The sequence below is a fragment of the Zea mays genome, chromosome 2 (assembly GCF_902167145.1).
Source record: "Zea mays cultivar B73 chromosome 2, Zm-B73-REFERENCE-NAM-5.0, whole genome shotgun sequence".
In the NCBI taxonomy this organism is placed as follows: Eukaryota; Viridiplantae; Streptophyta; class Magnoliopsida; order Poales; family Poaceae; genus Zea; species Zea mays.
In genome coordinates this window covers 121,781,473-121,806,374 of record NC_050097.1, presented here as the reverse complement: position 1 = coordinate 121,806,374, position 24,902 = coordinate 121,781,473, and the positions used below count along the sequence as shown (strand labels likewise).

The 24,902-nt window shown below is 43.1% G+C and overlaps 1 protein-coding gene across 1 annotated transcript; it reads right to left on the bottom strand.

The window, feature by feature from the left end:
• Positions 1-819: 819 nt before the first annotated feature.
• LOC100502242 (uncharacterized) lies at positions 820-2,208 on the bottom strand. The gene has a single exon (NM_001196719.1). It carries the CDS (start codon positions 1,996-1,998, stop codon positions 1,399-1,401), a length of 600 nt encoding a protein of 199 aa, NP_001183648.1. The 5' UTR covers positions 1,999-2,208; the 3' UTR covers positions 820-1,398.
• Positions 2,209-24,902: the final 22,694 nt, after the last annotated feature.

Sequence of the window (24,902 nt, the reverse complement as noted above, 5' to 3'; positions counted from 1 at the left end):
GGAGGTGGCAAATGCGCCGGGGCTTACCTGAATAATACTAGGTTAGTGTTGTTAGATGTCGTCCACTTGGCGATCATCTTTTGTTCTGATAATTGTTTCGTCTATCCATCTTCAGTTTAGTTCATCAGCTTCATCTTCTGGAGAAGCTCACGCATAGCGATATCTTGTGATCGACTCAATTCTGGTTCTCCGCATCACGTGGGTAATTCACGTACCTAAATGAAATGCATTATGCACATGAATGCATATAGATAGGAATATTACAAACCTAAATAGTGCTACGCGATAGCTAATTAAACACCTAGTGACGAAGCGTCGTACCATTTTATACAGAAACACTAGTTATCGATATATGACTAAGCGTAATAATTACACTTCTCTAAATTAAACGAACCTAAGGCAAATATCATGAACAATAAACCATACACATTAAACATAATTAGCCTAAACACAACTCATCAGCTAATCAGTTAAATACTAAATTTATCCCTCGCTTTATAAATTATACCACTTTGCTTACCAAGAACTAATTTAATTTTATTTCACATCACACATATTTATTTAATATATTTAACAATTGGGCTAACAACTTGCGCGCCAATAATAAATTTAGCTCAGATTCACTACATTGATTAACGAATACGAATTCGGGTTTTTTGTCGATTACACGTTTACCGCACTAATTTTAAATTCACTCGAAATTGATAATCCAAGCAAATCACATAGAATATAATAACTACTATAAAGTAAGGGATCAGCACCTTCATGCAGTAAGGATTCTCACAAGCAACATAAAAGCACTACCAGCTAGACAATTTTAAAAATGTTAATCCCACTTCTTACATTATTAATTTAATCGTGCCTTGCATACAAGTCTAATAGCACATGACATGACTACTGCATGGGAAATATTTCTACAATACCTTATGGCAACATATAACACACAAAAGAAATGAGAAATGTATTCTTTCCAGAGCATCGCCACAATATAACTAAACAATCTAATTAACCGTAAAAATAAATCGGCTTACCATAACCGAATCGGCTTGGTAGATGAGAGACCACGATGATCTCCGGTTCATTTATTTTACTCAACAGGGAGCTCCAAGGGCGTACGACCAACGAGTACGGTGAAGCAACGACAACGGGGATCGAGTTTACGATAGGAGGTGATGATAGCGCGGCACGACGAACGCGTAGAGCTTTAAAATCACGCGCGCCGGAACCGAGGACAAGCAAACAGAGAGGAACATGTCTGGGAGTTCAACGGCGATGGGGATGGGGACGCTGATCGATGCCGCTGATGTGAACACGACCGCCACACGCCGCGCAAGAACAAGGAAGTTAGAGCGACAACAGCGCAGCGACCTCGACGCTAAGCACTGGAGCTTGACGATGTCACGGCGCAGCAGGAAATAACAACATCACGATGGTCGGGGAGACAAGTCCGGCGATGACGTAGACGGCTAGCACGGCGAGCAGAGGGACATGGCTGCGCACACAGGGACTCGACAGCGGCGACCTGGACGAGCGCAACAGGGTGCAGGACAACCGCGGTCGGCGAGCACCAGCAGCGAGGGCGCGGTCCGAGTGCAGGCGGGATGGGGCGCACCTGCACGGAGCTCGGTGAGTAGAGGGCTGGGAGCGTCGACCACGGAGAGCTCGCGACGCTGGAGAACTGAAGGGAGCTCGGCATGGGCAGCGGCCCGCGTCCACGACGAGCAGACAGGGGAGAGCGCGCGCAGCAGCGAGCGAATACCAGGGCGCGCTAGGGAAAAAGATGGAGTAGAGGACGCCGGCACAAGACAGAGCCGAGCTGGAGCCAAGAACGCGGTCCGAGCAGGGAGGCCGCGTGGGGTTGGGCGCCAGGGCGCAGGAAGCAGGGACTCGGCAACCAGGCGCATGACCAACGCAGGGGCGAGCACCAGAGGAAAAACAGCGGCAGCTAAAAGTGGTGGACGTGGCCATGGCGGAAGGCAGAGATCCGAGCAGGGACATGCGCCATGAGCTAAGTGGAGGACGAGCAGAGAGGGAAAGAAAAACAGGGACACGGCACGAGCAGGGAGCACCAGGGACGACCAGCAGAGGAGGTTGCACGCGCGGGGAAAAAGGAGCGGCACGCGCAGTGGAGGAGCGAGCAGGGAGGGAAAAGCTCCGCGCGCAGGGGAACTCGACGGCTGGGCACGCGGCGAGGAGGCTCTAGGGAGCTTCACGGCGGCCGCCATGGGAGAGCTGGAAGGAGCGCCGGCCATGGAGATAAAGGGGAGGGAGCAGCTGGGAAGCAGAGAAGCTCAGCGAGGGCCTGTTTGGTTTAGCTTTTTTTTGACCAGCTTTTCTGAGAATCTAGCTGTGTGGAGAATCTGATTGTGTAGAGAATATAAGTATCATTAGGATTACGTGCGGAGAAAGATAAAGTTGTTCATAGGGCTTAGAATCTATAAAGTGACGGATTACTATTATTGCGATGACTCAACCGATTATATGTTTATGTTGATTTTGAATAGTTTTTACCCAAACGAGTTTTATAGAAGCTGACTGAAAAGTTGAGTGTCTGACAGTCTACAGCAGCTTTTGGTGGCCAGAAGCTGTGAAAAGCTGAAACAAACAGGGGCAAAAGCTGCTGGGCAGAGGGAGAGGAGGACGAGGGAGAGAGAATGCGGCTGGAAGAAGATAAGCCAAGTCGCTGTTGCCGCGTGGGAATTATTAGGGAAGATGAATCGTGGCAAAAATCAACGCCGTGGGCGGTGGTAAGGATAAAGGCGGCGGAAGGAAAAAAAGATTTTTTTTTTGATTTTTCTATTTCCCATTTTTTTTATTAAAGAAATTACAGATATTTCGGGGTGTAAAATGGGGTCTATAAGATATATAGAAGGGTCGAACACATAAAATCGATAACAACAATTAGACAGGATTTGATTTGGCGAATACTCTAAAGTCGGATGAATTCGTATCTATTATTTATATTTAAAGATTTAGATTGAGACGAGATACACACGAATCGAACCAAACGAGATCGGGACTGAGATTTTAGTCCGCTTTTGTTTACATAGGAATCAGACAAATTTCCATAATTGTAAACAGTGGATCAGATTAATCACGAATGCTCAGTTCGGATCAAGTTATCTCGTTCCGATATAACGTTTTTGCATTAACTTTTATCGCCGAGTTCAAATTAACTTGCCCAGGATAAAAATCGTAAGAGTAGGTTGAGCATAGGTCGAGCTTCCAAATTCGTATTCGCGCGAGCGATGAATCTTAAATAATCACCGAACGCACCGATTTTCGAAACAACGATGTTCCGAACATCACAAAAATATAGGACGAGCCCGGATAGATAAAAATGATGTCGAACTCGCGACAAACGAAACAAATGCGACATTAAAATCGCAATAGGAGAAGGTGTTTAAAATTTAGCATCCTTTTTATCCACTGATATTACGTGCTTAGATCCATACTCGTTGTAGAGCAGAATATAAACACCAGGGGTGTTACAGGGGCAGAGGCGGATCCAAAGGGGGCAAAGTGGGCCATGCCCCCGTCAATTTTGTACACGCTTTTATGCCTAATGATTATTTGTATTAAGTGTAGAAAAAAATCAAAGTTTTAGATAGTATAAAGTCTTCTTCTAAATCTCTAAAACTAATAGCTAGTTGCTAAAATTAGCTAAGAGATTTAGAATAGAACAACTAATTGTTAGCTATACCCCTCAAATAAGTATTAGTTGTTAGATGCCCCAACCTAGCTAAAACCAGTTAACTGTAAGCTCTACAGGTTTAGAACATGGCCTAAAACAACCATGTTATGAGCCTGCTCGTCAAATTCTCTCGGTCCAGTCCTTGCATCTACTAGTCAGGCCCTAATTTTCCCGACACCACCTGAACCAATCTGCTCGCTGCCCTGTTTCCGCCGCCGACACATTCCCGATGCAACGCCACCCGACTTCGCCCTTCTCGGCACCTCCGTCCCTTGTCCTGTTTTTATCCAGACGTCGATCCGCTCGACAAGCTAGATCTCGCTCGTCGCAACGATATGACTTGTCCCCTGCGGTCGGCGGGCTTGGTGAACTAGAAAATCATGGCTCTCATGTGATCTTTTTGGCCCCCCATGAATTTTCGTCCTATGTCCGCCACTGTAGAGGGTAGTCTTGTACCAGTAGAAACATCTCCAAAACGATTTCTACGTTTCCTCCGCTGAAATAGATCTAAAATCAATTTGGAAACCAAATTGACTCAGGCAAGAAATCCCACCTAGTCGGTTTCCTCGCACCAATGTAGGGAGCTGGCTAGGGCACATCGACTAAACCAGCTTAGTCGGTTTGGGAATCGGCTTGGATAGTTTGGGGGCAGTGAAACCGACCAGACTAGTTTGGCTGTATAGCGTCATCTTCTTACTTTTTCTCCCTTTTGACTTGGTGCTTCAAATTGTATTGTCTCAAATATTCTTTGGCATGCTCTTGATGTTAGAAACTTGATGGTCTATCACACATTCTATGTTGACATATTTTCCCATGTAAACATGTGCCCTCCTTTTAAGTGAATAAAGCATGAACCTAAAAACGTAAAAACACTAAATAGGGATGATGCCCAATTTATCGACTATCTAACCATTAAGGATGGTGTATGTATCAACTATATTTTGTTCTAAGGTCAATACATATATCGATCGTTATTTGGAGAGCACTCTAGACTTCTTATTAAACACTTGAGATGTATTTTTTTCTCAAATGCCTTATGTTGATTTCTTTTGGGAGATTTTCACCTTCCAACGTATCGAGCAAATAGGAACTTCCAAATATCACTTTGATCACTCTTAAGGACCTTTCTAACTTGATGACCATTTACCAAACTTATTGCTTTTCCTCCCATTTGGAAGTATGATCCCCCCACTAAATCTTCAACTTGAAATGATGTGTTTTTAACCTTCTTGTTTTAAGGCCTGTCAACTCTAGCTTTGTCTTCTCCATCTCCTTAACAATTTTCACTCTTTTATCGGTCACCTCATCAATATTAAACATCATCAAATCATAATGCATAACAACGGATAAATCAATTTTCTTAGGAAGCCTATATGCATCTAAATTCACCTCGATGGAGAACATGGCATCTTGCCCATATACAAACTCAAAATGAGTAACCTTTGTAGCATCATGTATAACCACATACTGCCTCCTTTGGTTGTCCTTCATCTTCTTCTTAATGAGCTTGATCAAAGTCTTATCTAGACTCAGCTTGGTCATTAGCTTGAGCATAGTTCGAAGATAATTTGAGCAACTTGATTTTTTACAATTTGATAAAATCTTGTACCTCCTGTTACAAAAATGGTGTGCATTGATCTGTAGTCAATGTTTGAGGAATGTTGGATCTGCGAACAATATGCATAGTGGTAAACTCAATCGCCTAGTTGTGTGTCATATTGTTTAAAGTAACCACCTTAGTCCAATTAATGAAGTAATATGTAGCAACAAAGACGAATACGTGATGTGCCCTTGAAGATGGGCGATGTATTTGGTCAGTGAAGTCTAGTCCTCAACCACGAAAAAGCCATGACTTGATAATGAGATGCAACATCGGAGTCAACACTAGATGAATATTACCAAACCATTGGTACTCCTCACATCCCCTATGATATTGAAAATAATCTGCCACCATGGTTATCTAATAGAAACTGGCTCTATGTAATAACCACTTGATTTTTTAGAACGATTGATGCATAGTACAAATACTTTTATGGACTTCTCCCATAACTACATTTTCTTGATTGGATCCCAAATACTTTTGTGGGGGGCCTTCAGCTTTCGAAGGTCCTCAAAAACATGATTTGACAATGTTTTCCAAGTGAAATATGTGAACAAGTATCTTCGGAATCAGGTTACGGGTATACAAGTGTCTGGTCAAGACGAAGCTTGAGCGGGACGAAAGGCGATCATGACGAAGGATAAGATGATCACGAAGCTATGCGCAGAAAAGCTTCGGCATGACGGCAGAAAAGAGGAACCGACTTAAAGATGAAAAGCCAAATTAGACCTTGAAGAATTATTATAGAGTTATTGATAAATGTAAAGGGCATTAATGTAATTCTACATGGGCTGTGTCCCGCGCCTATAAATAGATGAACAGTACTCCCGTACTGTTCACGCTGACTTGGCATTCGCTTTTTGCATCACGCCTGTACTTTTGCTTTCCGTTAATTCGAAGGTACATTTATAATTTGTTACTACATATTTGATAATACAAACAAAAATGAGTTGATAATAATATTTGTATTATTACTCATATTTCATGTATGAATTCTTTTTTATCATCTATCGAGCTTACGAAGGGTTTTTTTCCTTCATAACCTTCGTCCGGAATTCATTATATCCGAAGGGATATGATGTTTTGAAGGACGAAGGACTTTAACATTTAACACTTTTTATGTTGCCCTGTTCTTAATTCGAAGCATTTGAGAACAAGTCCCCAACATTGGCGCCCACCTCCGGTGAACTCACGTCCATTTTTTGAGTTTTGGACATCTTCGGCAAGCATCACCTTCGTCATGCCGCCGAAGAAAGCTTCAGCCACAGGGGCTGCCACCCTGCAGCCGCTGGATCCCAATCAGGATGTCCTTTCTCTTAGGGAGGCCCGAAGCCAAAAGAGGAAGGCCGCCAGTCCAACGCCTCCGGAGGACGACTTGGATCAAGAAATCCAAAACATGGAGATGCTCCATCAACAGGTTCAACGAAAGAAAGAAAAGATGGCTCGTCTAGCTGACCTACAGAGGCAGATAGATGAAGCTTCGAAAGAAGTTCGTCATCTTGCTCAAGATGACCAGAACCGAAGGCCTCCGCGCAGAGAGCTTCATCAGGAGGGCTTCTACAATGAGGACGACTGGTATGAAGATTTCCATCATGGAAATTTTGCTTTTGATGATGCTTCTCCTCTGTCAACAGAACTGCAGGCTACACCATGGCCCCAGTCTTACAAGCCCCCCCAGCTCCCCATGTACGACGGTCATTCAGACCCGAAGCAATTCTTGATGAGCTATGAAGCAACCATATCTTCGTTTGGTGGCAATACTGCAGTCATGGCAAAGTCCTTCGTCATGGCCGTCAAAAGTGTTGCACAAACCTGGTATTCTTCTCTTCGGCCAGGAACAATCACCTCATGTCAAAAGCTGAAGGACATGTTAATAACCAGTTTCCAAGGGTTTCAGACGAAGCCAGTCACTGCTCAAGCCTTATTCCAGTGCACCCAGGACCACGAAGAGTACCTTCAGGCGTATGTCCGAAGGTTCCTGCGTCTGAGGGCACAGGCACCAACAGTGCCCAATGAAATTGTCATTGAGGCCATGATTAAGGGACTTCGGCCGGGACCTTCAGCTCAATACTTTGCCAGGAAGCCTCCCCAAACTTTGGAGAAGCTGCTCCAGAAGATGGACGAGTATATTCGAGCTGATAATGACTTTCGCCAAAGAAGGGAGGAAGCATTCAGGTTCTCTGAAATGACCAGGGGCTTCGGAGGAAGATTCCATCCGAGGCACGTCAGGTCAATTCACAATTATACTCAAGCTGATGATAGAGGGAGTCAACAGCAAAGGCCACAGTACTCCTCGCAAGCTTCGGGGCAGCAGCAAAGCTCTTTCCGGCCGCCAGCGCCAAGGGGCAGAGGCGCCAGGGGCTTCGGGGGAAGATTTGGGGATCAACCAAGAAACATTTAATGCCTATTCTGTGGTGAAGACAAGGGCCATACCACCAGGATGTGCCATGTTACCATCCAGAAGCAAAAGGAGATAGCAGAAGCTGTAGCACAACAGAGTCAGCCGAAGCAGGTCATGCATACTGCTTCGTACCATTTGCCTTACATTCTAGAATATGTAGGCAATCACCCTGCAGCTTCTGTTGTTTCGGCAAGCCAACCCCAAACATCTTGGCAACAACCTCCACCGCCACCACCAATACAACGAGGTCAGCAGCCAGAAGGGAGTCAGCACACTCACCTCCAGCGGGACTTCAGAGAGGAGTCCGAAGCTCGCACAGTCAATAGCACTGTGCTAGAGTCGAAGCACATTTACTGACAAATATCCTACCTCGACAGCAGCCTTTCGCATTTTCGCATTCAGTATTACTTTCTTTTTAGTAAGGAACAATTATGGGAAGTTTAAGTGTCTTTTATCGTTTTTTAATCTCTTGTAATAGTTTCACTTTTTACCATAATGAAAATATATCTTCTCCATAGGCTTGAGTTGTCGAAGCATGAGAATTCATGGTGGCACGGAGTACCTTCGAGTTATCAAAAAATTTGTTCTAAGGAACACAGCGCAATTTCTTCGAAACAGCAAAAAGTCGTTCCTAAGGGAGCACAGTGTAAGTTTTCTGCTCAAAAGTCGTTCCGAAGGGAATGCAGAGCTTACAGCGAAAAATAAACGCTGATTCCGCTGAAAGTAAAAGGTGAAGAAGCTCCTAAGGGAGGCTTACAGCGAAAAATAAACGCTGATTCCTCTGAAAGTAAAAGGCGAAGAAGCTCCTAAGGGAGGCTTACAGCGAAAAATAAACGCTGATTCCGCTGAAGTAAAAGGCGAAGAAGCTCCTAAGGGAGGCTTACAGTGAAAAATAGATGTCGACCTTTGGCAAATATCATTTTGCATAACATCACATCATCACATCATTTGCATAGCATAACATCATACATCATAGTGCATCAACAATGCAAGAAGGGGGGTCTCAAAATTGTTATTCGAAGATCGTTTTGAAGAAATAGTGACACGACACAAACAATAGCCATTGGAGAGTTATATCTTCGTCAAAACTCTGAAATGAAAGATCTATTGATTATTGATTTTACGAAGATTGGTTACTGATTTTATGAGAACACGGATATTATTTACGAAGCATGAAAAGAAGGGAAGGTGTTTTTTCGCCAAAGGCTCAAAAACGGTATGTATCTAATGTTTCATGCATCGTAAAGAATAGAATTATAAACAGCTAATATATTACATCCAAAGTTACACAATATTACACATGATTCTCAACAAGCATTACAATCTAAATGTTTTTACAGCAGCATCTAATCTTCCCTTAAGACTACTTCTGTAGCTTCGTTTAGAAGCTGATCAACAACTTTATCCATGATGGCTTCGGCCATTTGTCTAATTTCGTCATCCCCCTTCATGTGGGGGCCCGGAGATAGCTCAGCAGGTTCTGAGGGAAGAGAAGATACGGATATATTACTATTACAATCCGTGAACAAGTTCGAAATCAAAAAGTTACAACGAAGAGCCAAAAACCACTAATTAATACCTATTTGCCCTTCGGGTTCTGCGCTTTTCTCAGCAGCCTCTGCTACTTTTCTAGCAAAATGGATGCCTTTTTTGCTTTTTTGAATAATCTCTTGGGCCATTTCTCGGCCACCATTGTCCCAGATGTCGGTGAAAAATTTTCCACCGACCAGGCTTGCTTCAGCTGAAGGGTCTTTTATATCTTCGGAGGATAAGGCAGTTTCGGATTGTGCCAAAGATTTCACATGCTCACAGCCTTTCCTCTCCAAAATAGTAGCAATCCCCCTGGCACTTGAAAAGGCGCATATGTCTCCGCGGCTATTCAAGATTTCCTCAAAGGCCTCAACTTCGTGACTGATCCATTCAATCGGGCCTTCGGGGTTACCTCTTGTGAAGTTTTCTTCACTTGAGAATGCGCCAACGCTTGCGAAGCTGGATTTTATTTTCTTAGCGCATTCTATAGATTTGTCATAGCACCTTTTCTTGGATGCACGAAGCTCTTCAACGTTTCTTTCTAAATGATTTGACCACTGATCACTAAGTTCTCGTTTCGTCTCTTCAAGTATGCGTTCTTCTTTAGCTCTGGCTAGCTGTTTCCGAAGATCCTCAATTTCGCGCTTTTGAGCCTCAGCTTGAGTTTTAGAAGTAGCTTCGTCTTCCTTTATTTTATCCACCAATGTAAGCAGAATTTTATCTTTTTCCAAAGCTTCGTTCCTCAGCTTAATAACCTCTATTCGTAGGTTGTTGAAAGCAATATTGTAGCTCTCGTCTTCAGCATTCTTTTGCGCTCTCAAAGCATTGCTAAGTATTAAACCCTATATGAAAAGAATTAGTATAAGGAGAAAAGAATAATTCAAAAATTATAAACTCCCAAATATACAATTTTCATACCTTTAGACTATTATATGCGAGGCTATCTGCAAGATCGTCCTTTGTCATAGCGCAGAGGCCAGCTTCAAGCTTCGGGAACCCCATACTTCTAGCCATCTCCCGATAGACAGGTAATTCTTTGTTGTCTGGGAGGCAGTATAAGAAGTCATCTTCGTCTGTGCCATTGAATACTAAGGCCCCCTTCGGATACTTCAGTTCTCGGGCATAGTGATTAGCTTCAAAAATCTCTTCTTCAGATAACCTTTTTCCCGAAGCATGTGGTATAATATAATCAAGTACTTCGGAAGTTGCTTCGGGGGCAGCAGTGCTAGTTTCTTCAGCCAAAATTTGTTCTGCTATTTCTGTTTTTTCGGCTTCCAAGGATTTCACCTTGGCGGGCTCTGAAGGCCTAGCTTCAGTTTCAGATAGTTGCTTTGAAGCTTCGGCGACAAAGGCTTCAGTGTGCACTTCGGAAGTTTTAACAATTTTCTTTGGAGTTGTACTTGAAGATTTAATTGTCTCCAAAACATCTAGCACATTAACCATCCTTTTTCTTTTAGGGGTCACTACTGGACCCTTTTGGCTTTTTGTTGCCTCAGTTTTTGCCAAAGGACTTAAAACTTCTGATGTCTTTATTTCTTCAGCCCTCGGTTCTTCTATTTTTTCCGTCATTGGCACTTCGGCCAGCACTTCAATATTTGGCAGGGGAGTTGGCTCTTTAGCTTCGGTGGCTGAAGAGGTCTCACCGATAAACTCAGGCACTGTGGCCGGTTCAATATAACGAGGCCGGTGTGTGAGAACCTTTACCCTTTTTCTCTTCGGCGCCGGCTCGCTAGGAGCGGCTGAAGCAGTTTCCTTTGCAGAAGATGTGTTCTTTCTCTTTTGACCCCGTGTTGGATAATGGTAGTCGGGGTACACAAACCCAATTGCATCAAATACTCGATTGAGTCTCTTCTTCTTTCGGCCTCCGAAGGCCGCTGATAATGCAGTATCTTCGGCCTTCGAATATACTCCAAGCAATTCATCACTTATGGCCTCAATGCTTTTCAGCCAGTTGTCATCTGGCTCGACGAACTTATCTCCGTATTTGAATGTGTATTTTAGCCTGACTAGTCCACCTTCGTCAGGTTCCTTGACGATTTCCTTCGGCATTTCCCAGTTATCTGCAAGTGGCCATACTCTGAAGGCAATGTGCTCCTGCATTAAATCCCTTGTTCCAATAAAAGAGCACATCGCGCCAAAGGCTCTCTGGCATTCTTCGGCTGTTTCATCTATTTCCACCTTCGGCCTCCGGAGGCCGAAGCGTTGCCAGATAGGGTGCATAATGATACCTTTAATATCTTCCCGAGTTTTTAAATCATTCTTCACATACAACCATTCCGTCATCCAGTTGCCAGGCCATCTTTTTCGAAAGGTTGGTACGGGGCAGCTTGACCCAGACCGAGACCCGAAGCTGTAGCAGCCAAAATTGTTGTGATACTGCTCTTTACCCCAGGGTTTTGTCTCATACAATAGCTCATGTATGTTGCAGAAACTTTTTGCGTTTGGTTCTAAACCTTGGCTCCTCACGACCCACACAAAAATGCCCATCCTCATGATTGCTTCGGGAGTAAGTTGATGAAGGTAGATTTCAAATATCTTCAGTATTTCCACGACAAACCTGCTCAAGGGAAATCGCAGTCCAGCTTTTAAGAAGCTTCGGAATATCACGACTTCATTTTCTTCGGGAGTCATCTCCAGACAGATAGATAATTCTTTATTGTCGGGGAGGCAGTATAAGAAGTCATCTTCGTCTGTGCCATTGAGCACTAAGGCCCCTTTCGGATACTTCAGTTCTCAGGCATAGTGTTTAGCTTCAAAAATCTCTTCTTCAGATAATCTTTTTCCTGAAGCATGTCGTACAATATAGTCAAGTACTTCGGAAGATGCTTCGGGAGTAGAAGTGATAGTTTTTCAGGCAGAATTTGTTTTGCAGTTTTTTTTCCGTTTCCTTTTCTCCTGTTTCCAAGGATTTCTCTTTGGCGGGCTCTGAAGGACCAGCTTCGGTCTCGGCCTGGCTCTTTGCAGCTTCGGCTTCGGTTAGTTTTGTCTCAGTCTGCAGTTTTGAAGCTTCGGCAGTTTTCCCTAGAGTAGAGCTTGAAGTCTTTATCGTCTCCAGCACATCTAGTACGTTGACCATCCTTTTCCTCTTGGGGTCGCTGTAAGATCTTTTTGTGCCTTCGGCACTGTCACTTCTGCCGAAGGGCTTATAACTTCTAATATCTTTGTTCTTTCGACCTCTATCTCTTCAATATTATCGGCCTTCGGCTCAGCTAATTTGGCCGATGATGCCTTCGGCATTGCAGCCGGCTCTTCAATCTTCTGTGTAAGCGCAGGTTCTTTGGCTTCAGTAGCCGAAGAGATCTCACCGCCAAATTCGGGCACTGTGGCCGGTTCAATATAGCGCGGTCGGTGAGTAAGAACATTCACCTTTCTCCTCTTCGGCACGGGCTCACTCGGAGCAGCTGAAGTAACATCCTTCCCAGAAGTTTCACTCTTTCTCTTCTACCCCCTTGGCGGGTAGCGGTAGTCAGGATACATAAATCCAATAGCATCAAAAACTCTATTTAGCCTCTTCTTTTTCCGGCTCCCGAAGACCGCAGATAACGCATTACCTTCCGCTTTGGAGTACGGCCTAAGCAGTTCATCACTTGTAGCTTCGATACATTTTAGCCAGTCATCATTTGGCTCATCAAATTTATCTCCATATCTGAAGGTGTATTTCAGTCGAACCAGCTCTCCTTCGCCAGTCTTAGTGACAGTCTCCTTCAGCATTTCCCACTTCTCTACAAGTGGCCATACTTTGAAGGCTATATGCTCCTGGATTAGATCCCTTGTCCCGATGAAAGCACAAACCGTGCCGAAGGCCCTTCAGCATCCTTCGGCTGCCTCATCAATCTCTACCTTTGGTTTTCGGAGGCCGAAACGCTGCCAGATGGGGCGCATGATGATCTCTTTAATGTCTTCTCGTGCCTTGAAATCATTTTTCACATAGAACCATTCTTTCATCCAGTCCCTGAGCCATCTCTTCCGAAAAGTTGGCACTGGGCAGCTTGAGCCAGAACGAGCAACGAAGCTATAGCAACCAAAATTGTTATGATACTGCTCTTTACCCCAGGGCTTCGTCTCATATAAAAGTTCGTGCATACTGCAGAAAATTTTTGCACTTGGCTCCAAGCCCTGACCCCTCACGGCCCAGACGAAGATTCTCATTCTTATGATTGCTTCGGGAGTAATTTGGTGAAGGAAAATCTGGTATATCTTTAAAACTTCAACCACAAATCTGCTTAAGGGGAACCGAAGCCCAGCTTTGAAAAAGCTTCGGAAGATCACGACTTCATTCTCTTCGGGAACAGGAGCAGTCCTGTCTCCGTTGTCAGCCCTCACAATAGACATATTTCGAAAATATCTTCCCCTCATATTATCAAGATGACTCTGTTTAATAGTTGATTTTCCGAAAACTGCATGACTTGGTCGCCAGGGTCGATCTTCGGAGTTTTCGCCCCCACTTTCCACATCATAACTGTCACTGTCACCGATGTCTTCAGATAAGCCTTCTAAAATCTCCCTAGTAATCTTTTCTGTATTTGTCTTTGCTATTGATTCAATAAAGCCAGCAGTCTTCTCCTCAGAAAGCTTCTCCTCCTCGCTCAGCTTCGTCTCAGCAACAACTTTCTTATCTTGAGACATTTCTTCAGAAATGATGAAAATGTGCTCTTAAAGCCAAAGCTTAGAAAATCTAAAAAACCAAGCAAGCGTTGGTAGGCAAGAGCTAAAAATTGAGCAAGCAGAGCAGACAGCAAAAAGCGTGCCAAATGAGCTCGTGGTGTGCTCCTATTTATACATCTAGTGCGTTGCAAAATGGAGGGCCCCGCTTGTCATTGATTGTTGCTATTATAGCAAAGGGAAGGTGTTTTTTCGGACCTTCGTCTTAGGGCCTTCGTCCATATCACAATTTGAATTTGTTATTCTAACAAATTAACCTTGCGAGGGGCTACTATTGGGGGCCTTCGTCTTCCAAAGGTCCTCAAAAACTTGATTTAACAATGTTTCTGGAGTATAATACATGAACAGATACTTTCGAATTCAGATCAGAACCACAGTATGAAGAAGCACAAAGAATACGAAGGTTGGCGTAGAGCCGAAGCTATGTGCAAAGGAGCTTCGGCATGACAGCAGAAAAGGAAACCGACTTAAAAGGGAAAAGGCTATTTAGACCTCGATGGATTACTATAGAGTCATTAGCAAATGTAAAGGGCATGGGTGTAATTTTACATGGGCTGCGTCCCTTGCCTATAAATAGATGAACAGTGCTCCTATACTGTTCACGCTCACTTGGCATTTGCTTTTGCGTCACGCTTGTACTCTTACCTTCTTTCGAGCCGAAGGTACATTTGTAACTTGTTATCATTTCTATTTTTCATAATAATAAAATAGAAATGAATTGATAATAATACATAATTGTCCATGTTATCTTTTATATTTCATATGATTCTCTCTTCATTATTAAATGTTACGCTGATGAAGGTATGTCCTTCATAACCTTCGTCCGAAAATCATTATATCCCAAGGGAAATAATGCTTCGAAGGACGAAGGACTTTAACGTTTAATATTTTTTTGTGTTGCCTTGTTCTTAACTCATAGCATTTGAGAACAAGTCCCCAACACTTCCCATTTTTATTCTTAAGTGCTTTGTAAAGCTAGCAAGAGACACCTAAGTGTGTGGTGGTCCTTGCGGGGTCTTAGTGACCCGACTGATTAAGGAAAAGGCTCATTCGGTCTAAGTGACCATTTGAGAGAGGAAAAGGGTTGAAATAGACCCGACCTTTGTGGCCTCCTCAACGGGGATTAGGTTCTTTGGAACCAAACCTCGGTAAAAAAATCACTGTGTTCACTCGTGTTGATTTCCATTTGATTTGTTTTCCCTCTTTCCCCTCTCTAAAGTTTCCTTGCTAATATTGGTTTGAGTTTGCTCCCAAGGCTATTCGCATTCATTTGAGCAACTCTTAGCAAGAGAAACAATCTTCCGCTCTCGGATTTAATTCTAACGCTAACCCTGGCCTTAGTGCAAGTTTAAGTTTATAAATTTCAGGTTTCGCCTATTCACCTCCCCCCTCCTCTAGGCGACTTTCAACTACAACGGATTGTGCTTCTTAGATGATATTTTCTCTACTGATCCTTTCCTCCGTAATGACAACAATCCACTTCAGTCACTAACCCACTAGTCAAGTGATCATGCAATGGAATCAGGGGTTGAAGCCGAATCTGAATTCTTAGAACAAATTTGCTGTTCTGAAACCGTATTTCACCTGTTCAAAATCAAAATGCAGTTGTTTGGTTGGTATGAGAAGATAGGTAAGTAGTATTCAAGAGCAATGGTGCATGATCTTCTATGGTATATAGGTCTGTTTTGTTTCAAGGTTTTCTGAGAATCTGGCTGTGTGGAGAATCTGAGTATTGTTGGTATTATATGCAGAGGAATATGAAGGGGACCATAGGGTTTAGGATCTAAGAAGTGACAATTTTTTTCTATTGTGACGACTTGGCCGGTTCTGTATTCACGTTGATTTTGGACAGTTTTCACCACTTGATTCTCAAAGAGAAGCCTGAAAAGGTGTGTTTTTGGCAATCTGCACTGGCCATAATTGCCTCCTATCGCTGACACTATTATAGATCTGATTGGCTTCCTTGCGATAGAACCTGTCTTTGCAAGTTATTAGTGTGTAATCCAAATAGATGTCTGTATCCAGTTTTAAAGAGATTATGAGACAACCAACAGATTACCAGCAACCCCGCCCGCTTTAACCATGCTGACGTGTACTGCAGCACCAAGCTGCACGACACAATGGATCGTTTGGAGGCGACGGCGCATTGTCTCGGAATGCTCAAGTCAACACCATGGACTTGTACACTGTTGGAAAATTAACAGGGCCTAAGATTAATTTGATAATGCAACATAAATCGAAAAACCCGGATCTACTAGCATATAATATCAATCACATTAGAACAGAACAGATCTGAACTAACTCAACAAGATTAACGCATAAAAGAAGAATCGATAACGGATCTAACCATAGGACCGTCATCACAATAAACTGAAACCACAGATTTACTTAAAGTGATTTCCACAAGTGTTGAAGAAGAACGTGAGCGGACGTGCGCGAAGCACTTCCCAGAAACCTGATTCGCCGACACCCGTGCATGTCGTCAAAACGTCGGCGGTGGTTCGGAGACACCACTCTCCCTTGATCTGCTACACGGCTGTAAGGCCCAAAATTTGTATAAAATAATAATAATAAAATAAATATATGAAGAAATAAAATACCAAATTCAGATATCTCAAATTATACTTGAGTGTTGAAAATTGAGGACTGAATTTTGAAAACCAAGAATTATTTTAGAAAAGAAGTAATAGAAAAGTTTTCTATTCAACTAAATGATTATACATATCATTAAATGATGCACCATAAGCATTTAATTACAAGAATAGTTAACTTTAGAGTAACTTTTGACTCTTGTCACACAATCAAAATATTATTCTCTCAAAAAGAAAGGAACAATATGAGTGTGTTTCATATTTCAAACATTTATCAAACAAATAATTTAACTAGACTAAATAGATATCTACTGCATCATGATTGAATTTTAGTGGGTATTAAATTTGAATTATTAAACTATATCTTAGATTGGAATTGGAATTTTGAAATATCAAAAATGAATAATATGGGAATATAATAATGAGATGAGAATTGGGATTTAACCCAAAGGTACCATTTTGGAATTATGAAAAGAGAAGAAAATACTATACAAATAAGATAAAATAAATAAAGAAATTAAATAAATTCAGATCGTATTGGTATCGGAATTTAGGCATTTTAATCTAAAGTATGAATTTCACAACAAGCATGAATTTAGATTTGAAACCTAAATTTGAAAAAGAAGAAAACAAATAGAAAAGAAAGAGAATAAAGAGAAAAGAAGGAAAAACACTATACAAGATAAAACAAAATATATGGATAAGTAAAATACTACCATACTAGTATGTTTATTTTGTATATTTGATTTGAGTACAAGTTCAGAACACTATTTGAATTCAAAATTGGGATTTAAAAATAAAGAGAAAAGAAATCAGGAAAAAGAAAGGAAAACGATAAAGGGAAAACTGCTTATGGGCCGCGAACCTCGCTTTTGGCCCAACCACAGAAACGCACTGCGCGGCCCACTCTACCTGCGCTCGCGCTCGCCGCTGGCATGACAGATGGGGCCCACCTGGTGGCGGGTCACGGGTTGTGGCTCTCCGTTGCGCCGACACCAAGGGCTCGCGTGTCAGCCCCTTTCTCTCACGCCCGCTTCTCTCCCTCCTCGACGCGTCTATATCTCGTGCTCGCCCTCATCTCTTCACTGTTGTGTGGGCCATCCACGTCAGGTCTATCCTCTCCCCCACTTCCCCGTGCATGGCGTGCACTTCGCCTGAAATCTAGCTCGATCCGTTGGGGGAAAGGGGATATATCCGGGTATAAATCGGCCACGAAGACCTTCGCCCCTAGTAAACCCAAGCAATTGTTCCTGTGCGCCACCATTGCCGAGAACGGGTGCGCGCGACGAGAGAACCTAGCCAGATCCCGCCATCATCGACCGGCATCTGCGCGTGTCGCCCCAGCTTCAATCTGTGATCGGGGGACTGTGTCTGCATTCGTGAGTCCTCACCACCCAGTACCCGAGAGCGGTGTTCCAGGTTGTGGCCGGAATTTGTCGTCGGCGACAGCCAACGACGGTGGTGCTGCGGAGCACGTGAACCCGGGCTTCTGCTACATTGTGAGAGGTGAATCCTAGCCCATTAAAATTGTCGTCACACCATCATCACGTAGTGCCACTTAGGCTCAGGATTGCGGTCATTGGCATGGGTCGGTGATTCGCTGGTCATGGGCGCCGACCGTTGGATGAACCTTGGGCGTCTGAGATTAGATCAAGGTGGCGCTTTGTGACGGAACCCCCCAAGTCATTAGGCCCACCTAAAGTTGTCCTTGTCTAGTGGACCTTGGACAACCATGTAGATGCATCTAATCACTCGCCAAGTTGGGTATCTGTATCCTTTACCTTTCCCAAGAGCGTTTCACCCGTCACGCAGATATTACAACACATCGTAGGAACGAATAAGCAGAAGCAATTACAGTAACTTTACATTAAAATATAGAAAGAGTGTTATTATTACAGACCAGTGGTATATGAGTGCATAAGCATTATTATTAGAAACTCGGGAGGCAAAAACCCCTCCCGCATGTTTTTCAAAAGGAGGACAACATCCTCCCGAGGCTTCACTCTTGAGATTCTTCTTTTGGCACCACCTTAGAGCAAAAGCAACAAAAGTTTGCTGCTTCCTCACCTACAACAACATGGGTTCGAAAACCCTGAGTATGAAGTGTACTTTCGCAAGTCTTACCTGTCAAAATAAAAGACTCTCAAGGATATGCTGGCTTGAGGGAATCAAGGTAAGCGTAAATCAAGAATCAAGACTCTGTTTGCAAAAATGCTTACTAATAGTGGATCCTTAAAAATCGAGTTTTATTAGCAAGTTAAGTCATTACCTATCACTAGAGTTCTTTCTACCCTAGTTCAAGCACTTGGCCTATACTAGCCATCTTTTATCATTCCTTTAAGTTCACTGGAATGCTACGTGTAGGTAAGTGACCAAGTCTTCATGTCCGAGAAGTAACGGCGATCCGAATCGATTAATACCCAGCTGGGGATCTCCAATCACACGACATATGTAGCACTTAACCCTTGCATATGTCAACTCGCCACCGGGGTTCTTAAGACCAGATCGGGTTCATGCCAACCGAGAGCACAAATACACTACCGTCCAGCCTCTTGCCACGGAGGGCACACACTACTCTCTCCATCTCTCCACTCCCATTGCGTGTTGTCCTATTCTGGTATTAGTCTACTCGAGGCAAAGCTTACCCATGAATAGGCATGTGACCAGTTAAAAGGTCCTCAATCATCAAGCATACATCGAGACGGTCCTTAATCGACTCAGACGGAGACACTACACCGAGACTCTCCTCTTGTGCAAGTCACCTGCCCGGTCTCAGCTTTATCATTTTAAACCCAAAGTTTGGTACCTGGTAGAGGTACAACTTATCCGATGTTGAACCCATCACGACCATGATGGATCCACCATCAAGTTTTTTTGAAAACCATCCCATCCCACTTGAAGCAACATCTTTCGTTGAAAACAAAACATTTTGTTTTTCTGGAGCAAGACTAAGCATCAGAAAAACCCTTTCATAAAACAGGTGATCAAGGAAAAGTAATCAAATTTCCAAGGAAGGAAATGCATCAATTGTTTAGCACACGACTGCTATCACCTAATGCATCAAGCAAGTGAGAAAGATTTTTAAAATAGCAAGGAGGTGGAAAATGCACCGGGGCTTGCCTTGAGTTGTAGGAGAGTTGGGCTCTACTCCACAAATATCAAGATATAAGCAGTTCCCGGCAGGTGGGTCTTCAGGTGGTGGTGTAGCTCTTCCTTCTTCAACCTCTACTTCTTCCTCGTTCTCTAGATATAACCATATATAACCATGAATGCTCATGTAATGCTTATGAAAATGCAATAATAGAAAAGGTTTATCAAGTTGTATCTTGAATACAACTTTCCTTCATGGTACTCTAGGAAACTAGGGTCTTTGGAGTTAGTTCTTCATTTCAGAGGGTAGACATTACCTAGAAGACTAGGGTTTTAGGTTTAGGGATCAAACAATGTCCAAAGCAAGCCAAACTTCACCCAATGTTTCTAAATATCATTTTAAGCTTATCCAAAAAGTTTGGTGCTTTTTGGAGTTACTAATTAATTTCTAAAATTCCAGGAGTATAGGTTTTAGCCCTTTGAAATACTGAATAATTCCTGGTTTGGACTAAAAATCTTAGAACTATTTTTATTAAATACTATAGAAATTTAGTAGTCCAACAAAATTGGTCTCATATTTTTAGTATTTTCCTAGAATATTTTATAGATTTCCTAAGTCTGGCAGAAAAAGAAAAAGGGAAAGCATCAACAGCACTGGGCTCAATTCAGCCCGAGCAGGCCCACGACATGCGAAACGCGCCCGCAAACGCCCGCACTGGCATTTTTGCATAGAAACCCCTGGCTGTTCGAACAACCTGTAAAGACTCCTCCCTACTGTATCTCTGTCTCACTGACATCTTCAGTAAGACCCCTCCCCTTTCTATTCTTTACAACCCGCGATCCCCGACGGTGGACGGCGACAGGCCGAGCTCCGGCGAGCTCGTACTGGCCGGAATTCAACCCCTAACGACCATTTCCCTTCACTCAATTGCAAGACTCTAACGCCTAATTATGCTGTCCACGGCGACCGCACAATCTGGGGACAATTCAAAGTGTTCCCGTCGATCTACTCCGGTTCAGTGCAATTGGTTGGGCTGATGAGCTTCAAGAGCACGCAGGAGTGCTAGAACAAGAGCGAGGCGAACAAGATCGGACCTGTGGAGCGCTGACCGCGACGAGCTCACACACGCGGTGTTCTAGACCGATTTGGCGGAACTCTCAAATTAGGGAGCTGTAGGGGATGATTGGAGGTGAGAGCTGGTTCACTGGATGCACAACTACCTAGCGGAGCTGATGGCACACTCAATTTATAGGATTCATGAGTGGTGGCGGCTAATTTGGAGGAGACGCGCGTCGGCCGGAGAGGGGGAAGAGCACTGGCGTAAAGGATTCGTGGCGTTCACCTGCGCAATGGCTTAAAGATTGTACTCTTAAGTGTGCCACGGTTACTACCGCACAGTAACAAGCCACGACGTGGCACAACCGAGGTCACCAGAGTTTCTACGGCAATACCGGCGGTCCGGCCATGTCGCAACGGCTACAGGCGTGGTGATAAGCCTCCCCCGCGACCACATCTGCTCCCCCGCGAGATCTTTTACCTCCCCGTGGATATCCACTGTGTGCCAGGCACAAATCACGACGACCGGCGCGAATCCGGGCACGCGGATCACCGGCGGCGAGGGGGACTGAACCCAGGATTATTTCTGTTACTGTACCATCAAGGAGTCATTCAGAGCACCTGACAATTGCAGCGCCCTAATCTCATATTTTTGTGTGAGAATGTGTTAATCTCTCTGTAACAAAATTGTAGGTCTATAAACCAGCTACAATTCTGCTGTAAAGATCTTGCTCATTTGCTTATTCCCTTGAGCTAGAATCAAGTCCAAACTTCGCCAGAACTCACTGTCAGTCCCGATTCAGTTTGAGGGTGGTCTGACAGCCATACTTCAAACCTATTTATCTCTTATTTTTGTACAACACCAAGGCTTAATCACTTAAGCAAAGTTGTACTCCTATCTTAGCTTTACAAGTTTGTTGTATTGACTTAGGGCAAAATCCCAATGGATTTAGAGATATAGAGCTCTAAAGTTGATCCCATTCAACTAAACTTCAGACTTAGCCACACATGATTCATAGAGTGCTTTTTGCAAATGGGTCCAAATTCCATAATTTGATTTGCAAATCATCAAACATGTGAAACATATGATTTATGGTGCTATAATACTTTGGTTTTTGCACTTTGGTCCAAAAGTGCACAAATTTATACTTAACCCCCTAGGGTTCTAATTTAGGGTTTTCCAGGGGTCTTTTCAGTGTTTCTAGCACTTTTGGGTCTTGGTTTCACTAAAGTCCATCAAAGGTGATATCTTAGGATCATTCCTCATATCTTTTGAGGTTTTTACATATTTGGGCTTCCCTTATATCCCATAAGTCCAGATTTGGGGTCAAATACTTTACACTAGGGTTAGCCACACATCAAGTCATATCAGTACAACATTTTTGAAATTTTTACCTAGAGAATGCACTCTAGGTATGACAAACACATGATATGCTGATGCTCATGATGTTATGCTCAAGTTTTAGTGACAGTAACACCAGGGGTGTTACACGCTTCGCTCAGGGGATGATCGTGTCCGTCGGTGGGTAGATCAACGGCCATGAAAGTTTATGACTTTGTTTTCATAGTAGCCATAGGATGGTGATCGTGCGGTTCGGGTCGTATACCGGTTCGGCCAAGATCCGATCTAATCCATGCCCTCGGCTGTTGATCTAACGGCTCTGAGTGCACGACACCCCTTTCGGCCGTGCGAAGTTGCAAAAGGCCCTCGACATTTATCTAAAATAACCCGCAGTCCATAGAGGGTGTGTCCTGAGTCTTGGAACTATTTGCGTAGTAGACCGTGTGCTCTCTGGAATTCATAGCCGCAGTTCAATAAGTTATTAATTGAGAGAAAACATAATCAAAATGATTTTCTTATATAAAAACAATTGCAGAATCTTGTTAAACCCATAGAAAATTCATTTTAACTCCTTTTTAACCCATTCTAGTTCCTATAATTCTGTATTAATATTTTCTATTACTTGGTAACAAGTTTTAGCAGGAAACCCATACTAGAATTGATTACTGAATTAATTTTGTAGCAAGCACATATGAACTTTGGAAATTCATAACTTCTTCGTTTTAATTCCGATTTGACCCGTTCCAGTTGTGTTAACTTCATATAAATATTTACTACGCCGTAACAACATTAATTATACCATGTCGCATACTTTATTATTTATTTATCCTATGACAACTAAATTAGCTCTTCTAAATCAAATCTCACCAGTCCATAATTATAATTTGATTAAAAGATGATCTCTAGTCAAGATAATTAAAACTAAAGTTGAGTTCATTACCTATAGAATTTTCTCTCATATGATGTATACTAATCAATTTATAATAGAGTTTAATATTTAAATCACATAGATCTTCCATAAATCACAAATCCTTAAACGTAACTCCGACTTTAGCGGTTCTCGATCCCACGATCTCGAAGCGACACGTAGATTATTATAATGCAGTTTATTCTTATGTTTGGTGTGATGTTAATTTTGTCTATACCATGTTTGCTTGTATTACTACGTCTAGCAGTGAGGTCACGAGAATCTTAAGATCATCCTGGTACCTGCAATTTCAAGTCCTAGGCAAGTTGTGCCCTTGACCACATTTTTCCCAATAATGATCTTTATTATTACTTATCAATGCATATGTTTAATTTTGATGGGACCCAATAGGTCACCCTAGTCTGATTATCTTTTACCTTGTTTACCCCTGAATCATTTGGGTAGCTATGCTATTGCTTTATATGGTTTTGGGTTAATATTTCATTATATCCATGTTCCAATTATTCTGTTATGTTATTTATGTTCATGTCAAGATCATTAATTTTAATTGGAACATAAAGCTTAACTTGAGAAATACGTGCCACTACAAGGGTGGAATGGGACGCCCTTGGCTAACTAACTAGGAAAGCTAGTGGAAGACTACCTTACCCGAAAGGGGCAAGGGCAGTAGGGGAGTTGCATGCAAGGAGGTTCTCGGGTTGATTTTGCTGCGATGGCGGTTAGACGAGGGATTCCAGCAAGTGCTCTTTCCAAAAACTGTAGCGGGTTTTCGGAAGCTAGTGGAACTTTGTAAAGGCCTCGTAGTGTTAACCTGCCTCGCTTCCTTGGTAGAGGTGTATGGGATTCATGACCCCTTGGCAAATGGGTAACTTGACTTATGGGTACAGGGTACAACCTCTGCAGAGTGTAAAACTGCTATACAAACCGAGCTCACTGTCATGAGCAGCTCAGGACTCTCGCATAATTAAATTATGGAACTTAAATTCAATTTGTCATTTGCATTTGCATGGGATTTATTATTAATTTTGTTCTATTATTTATTATGGTTTGGTATTTACTTACATGTAGTAATTGCTAATAAAATTTGACCTACTTATTAAAAGCAATGCTCAACTTTAACCCCTATTATTGATCAGCCTTACACATCACATGAACTCCCACCTTTGGTGAGTTCATGCACATTATTCCCCATAACTTGTTGAGCGATGAACATGTGTGAGCTCACCCTTGCTGTCTCACACTCCCCACAGGAGAAGATCAGGTGGTTCAAGAGGAGCCACACAACAAAGAGTTTGATTTGATTTAGGTGGTGTCTCCCAGTTGACTTTGTGGCGCCAAGGATGGACTTTAGTTCGATTTATATTTATCTTTTATTTTGTAAGACTTCCGCTATGTAATAAGTACTCTGATTATATTGTGACATTTATCTCTATACACTATGTTATTATATGTGTTGTCTTCTTTGGCGCATATATGAGATGCACCTGGCTTTGTCCCTTAAATCTGGGTGTGGCAACAGCAGACGAAGGGATGATTGGGCAGAGAAGCGACGGCAAAGGGAATTGAGAAGAAGAGGACGAGTCAATTGCTATTCGCCTGTGACCTCCGACGGAAGGACGTCTGCCCTTTATAGACGGGCCCCCGCAATCCCTTGATTCGGCCACTGTTTGGTTCAGCTTCTGGGGGCTTCTGGTCACCAGAAGCTAGAAGAGGAACCAAACGCCTAGCTTCCCCCCGCAGCCGTTTTATTGTTGCCCACGAGAAGTGGCAAAAAGGCCTCTTCGGTTGGACGGTCGGCCGATTCTCTACCCCCTCCCCCACCAACCGCATACACGCAAACTGATTCGCCCTAGGGTTTTGGTCTCGCTCATCTCGCGCCGCCAGGTTCCCGGCGACTAGTGCCACCGCCTGACGGATCCACACCATCTGAGCTCCGGCCATCCCCGCGATATCTTCTTCTCCATCTCCCATGGTAGTTCCCTAGGAAGTTGCTCTCGTTTGAAGACT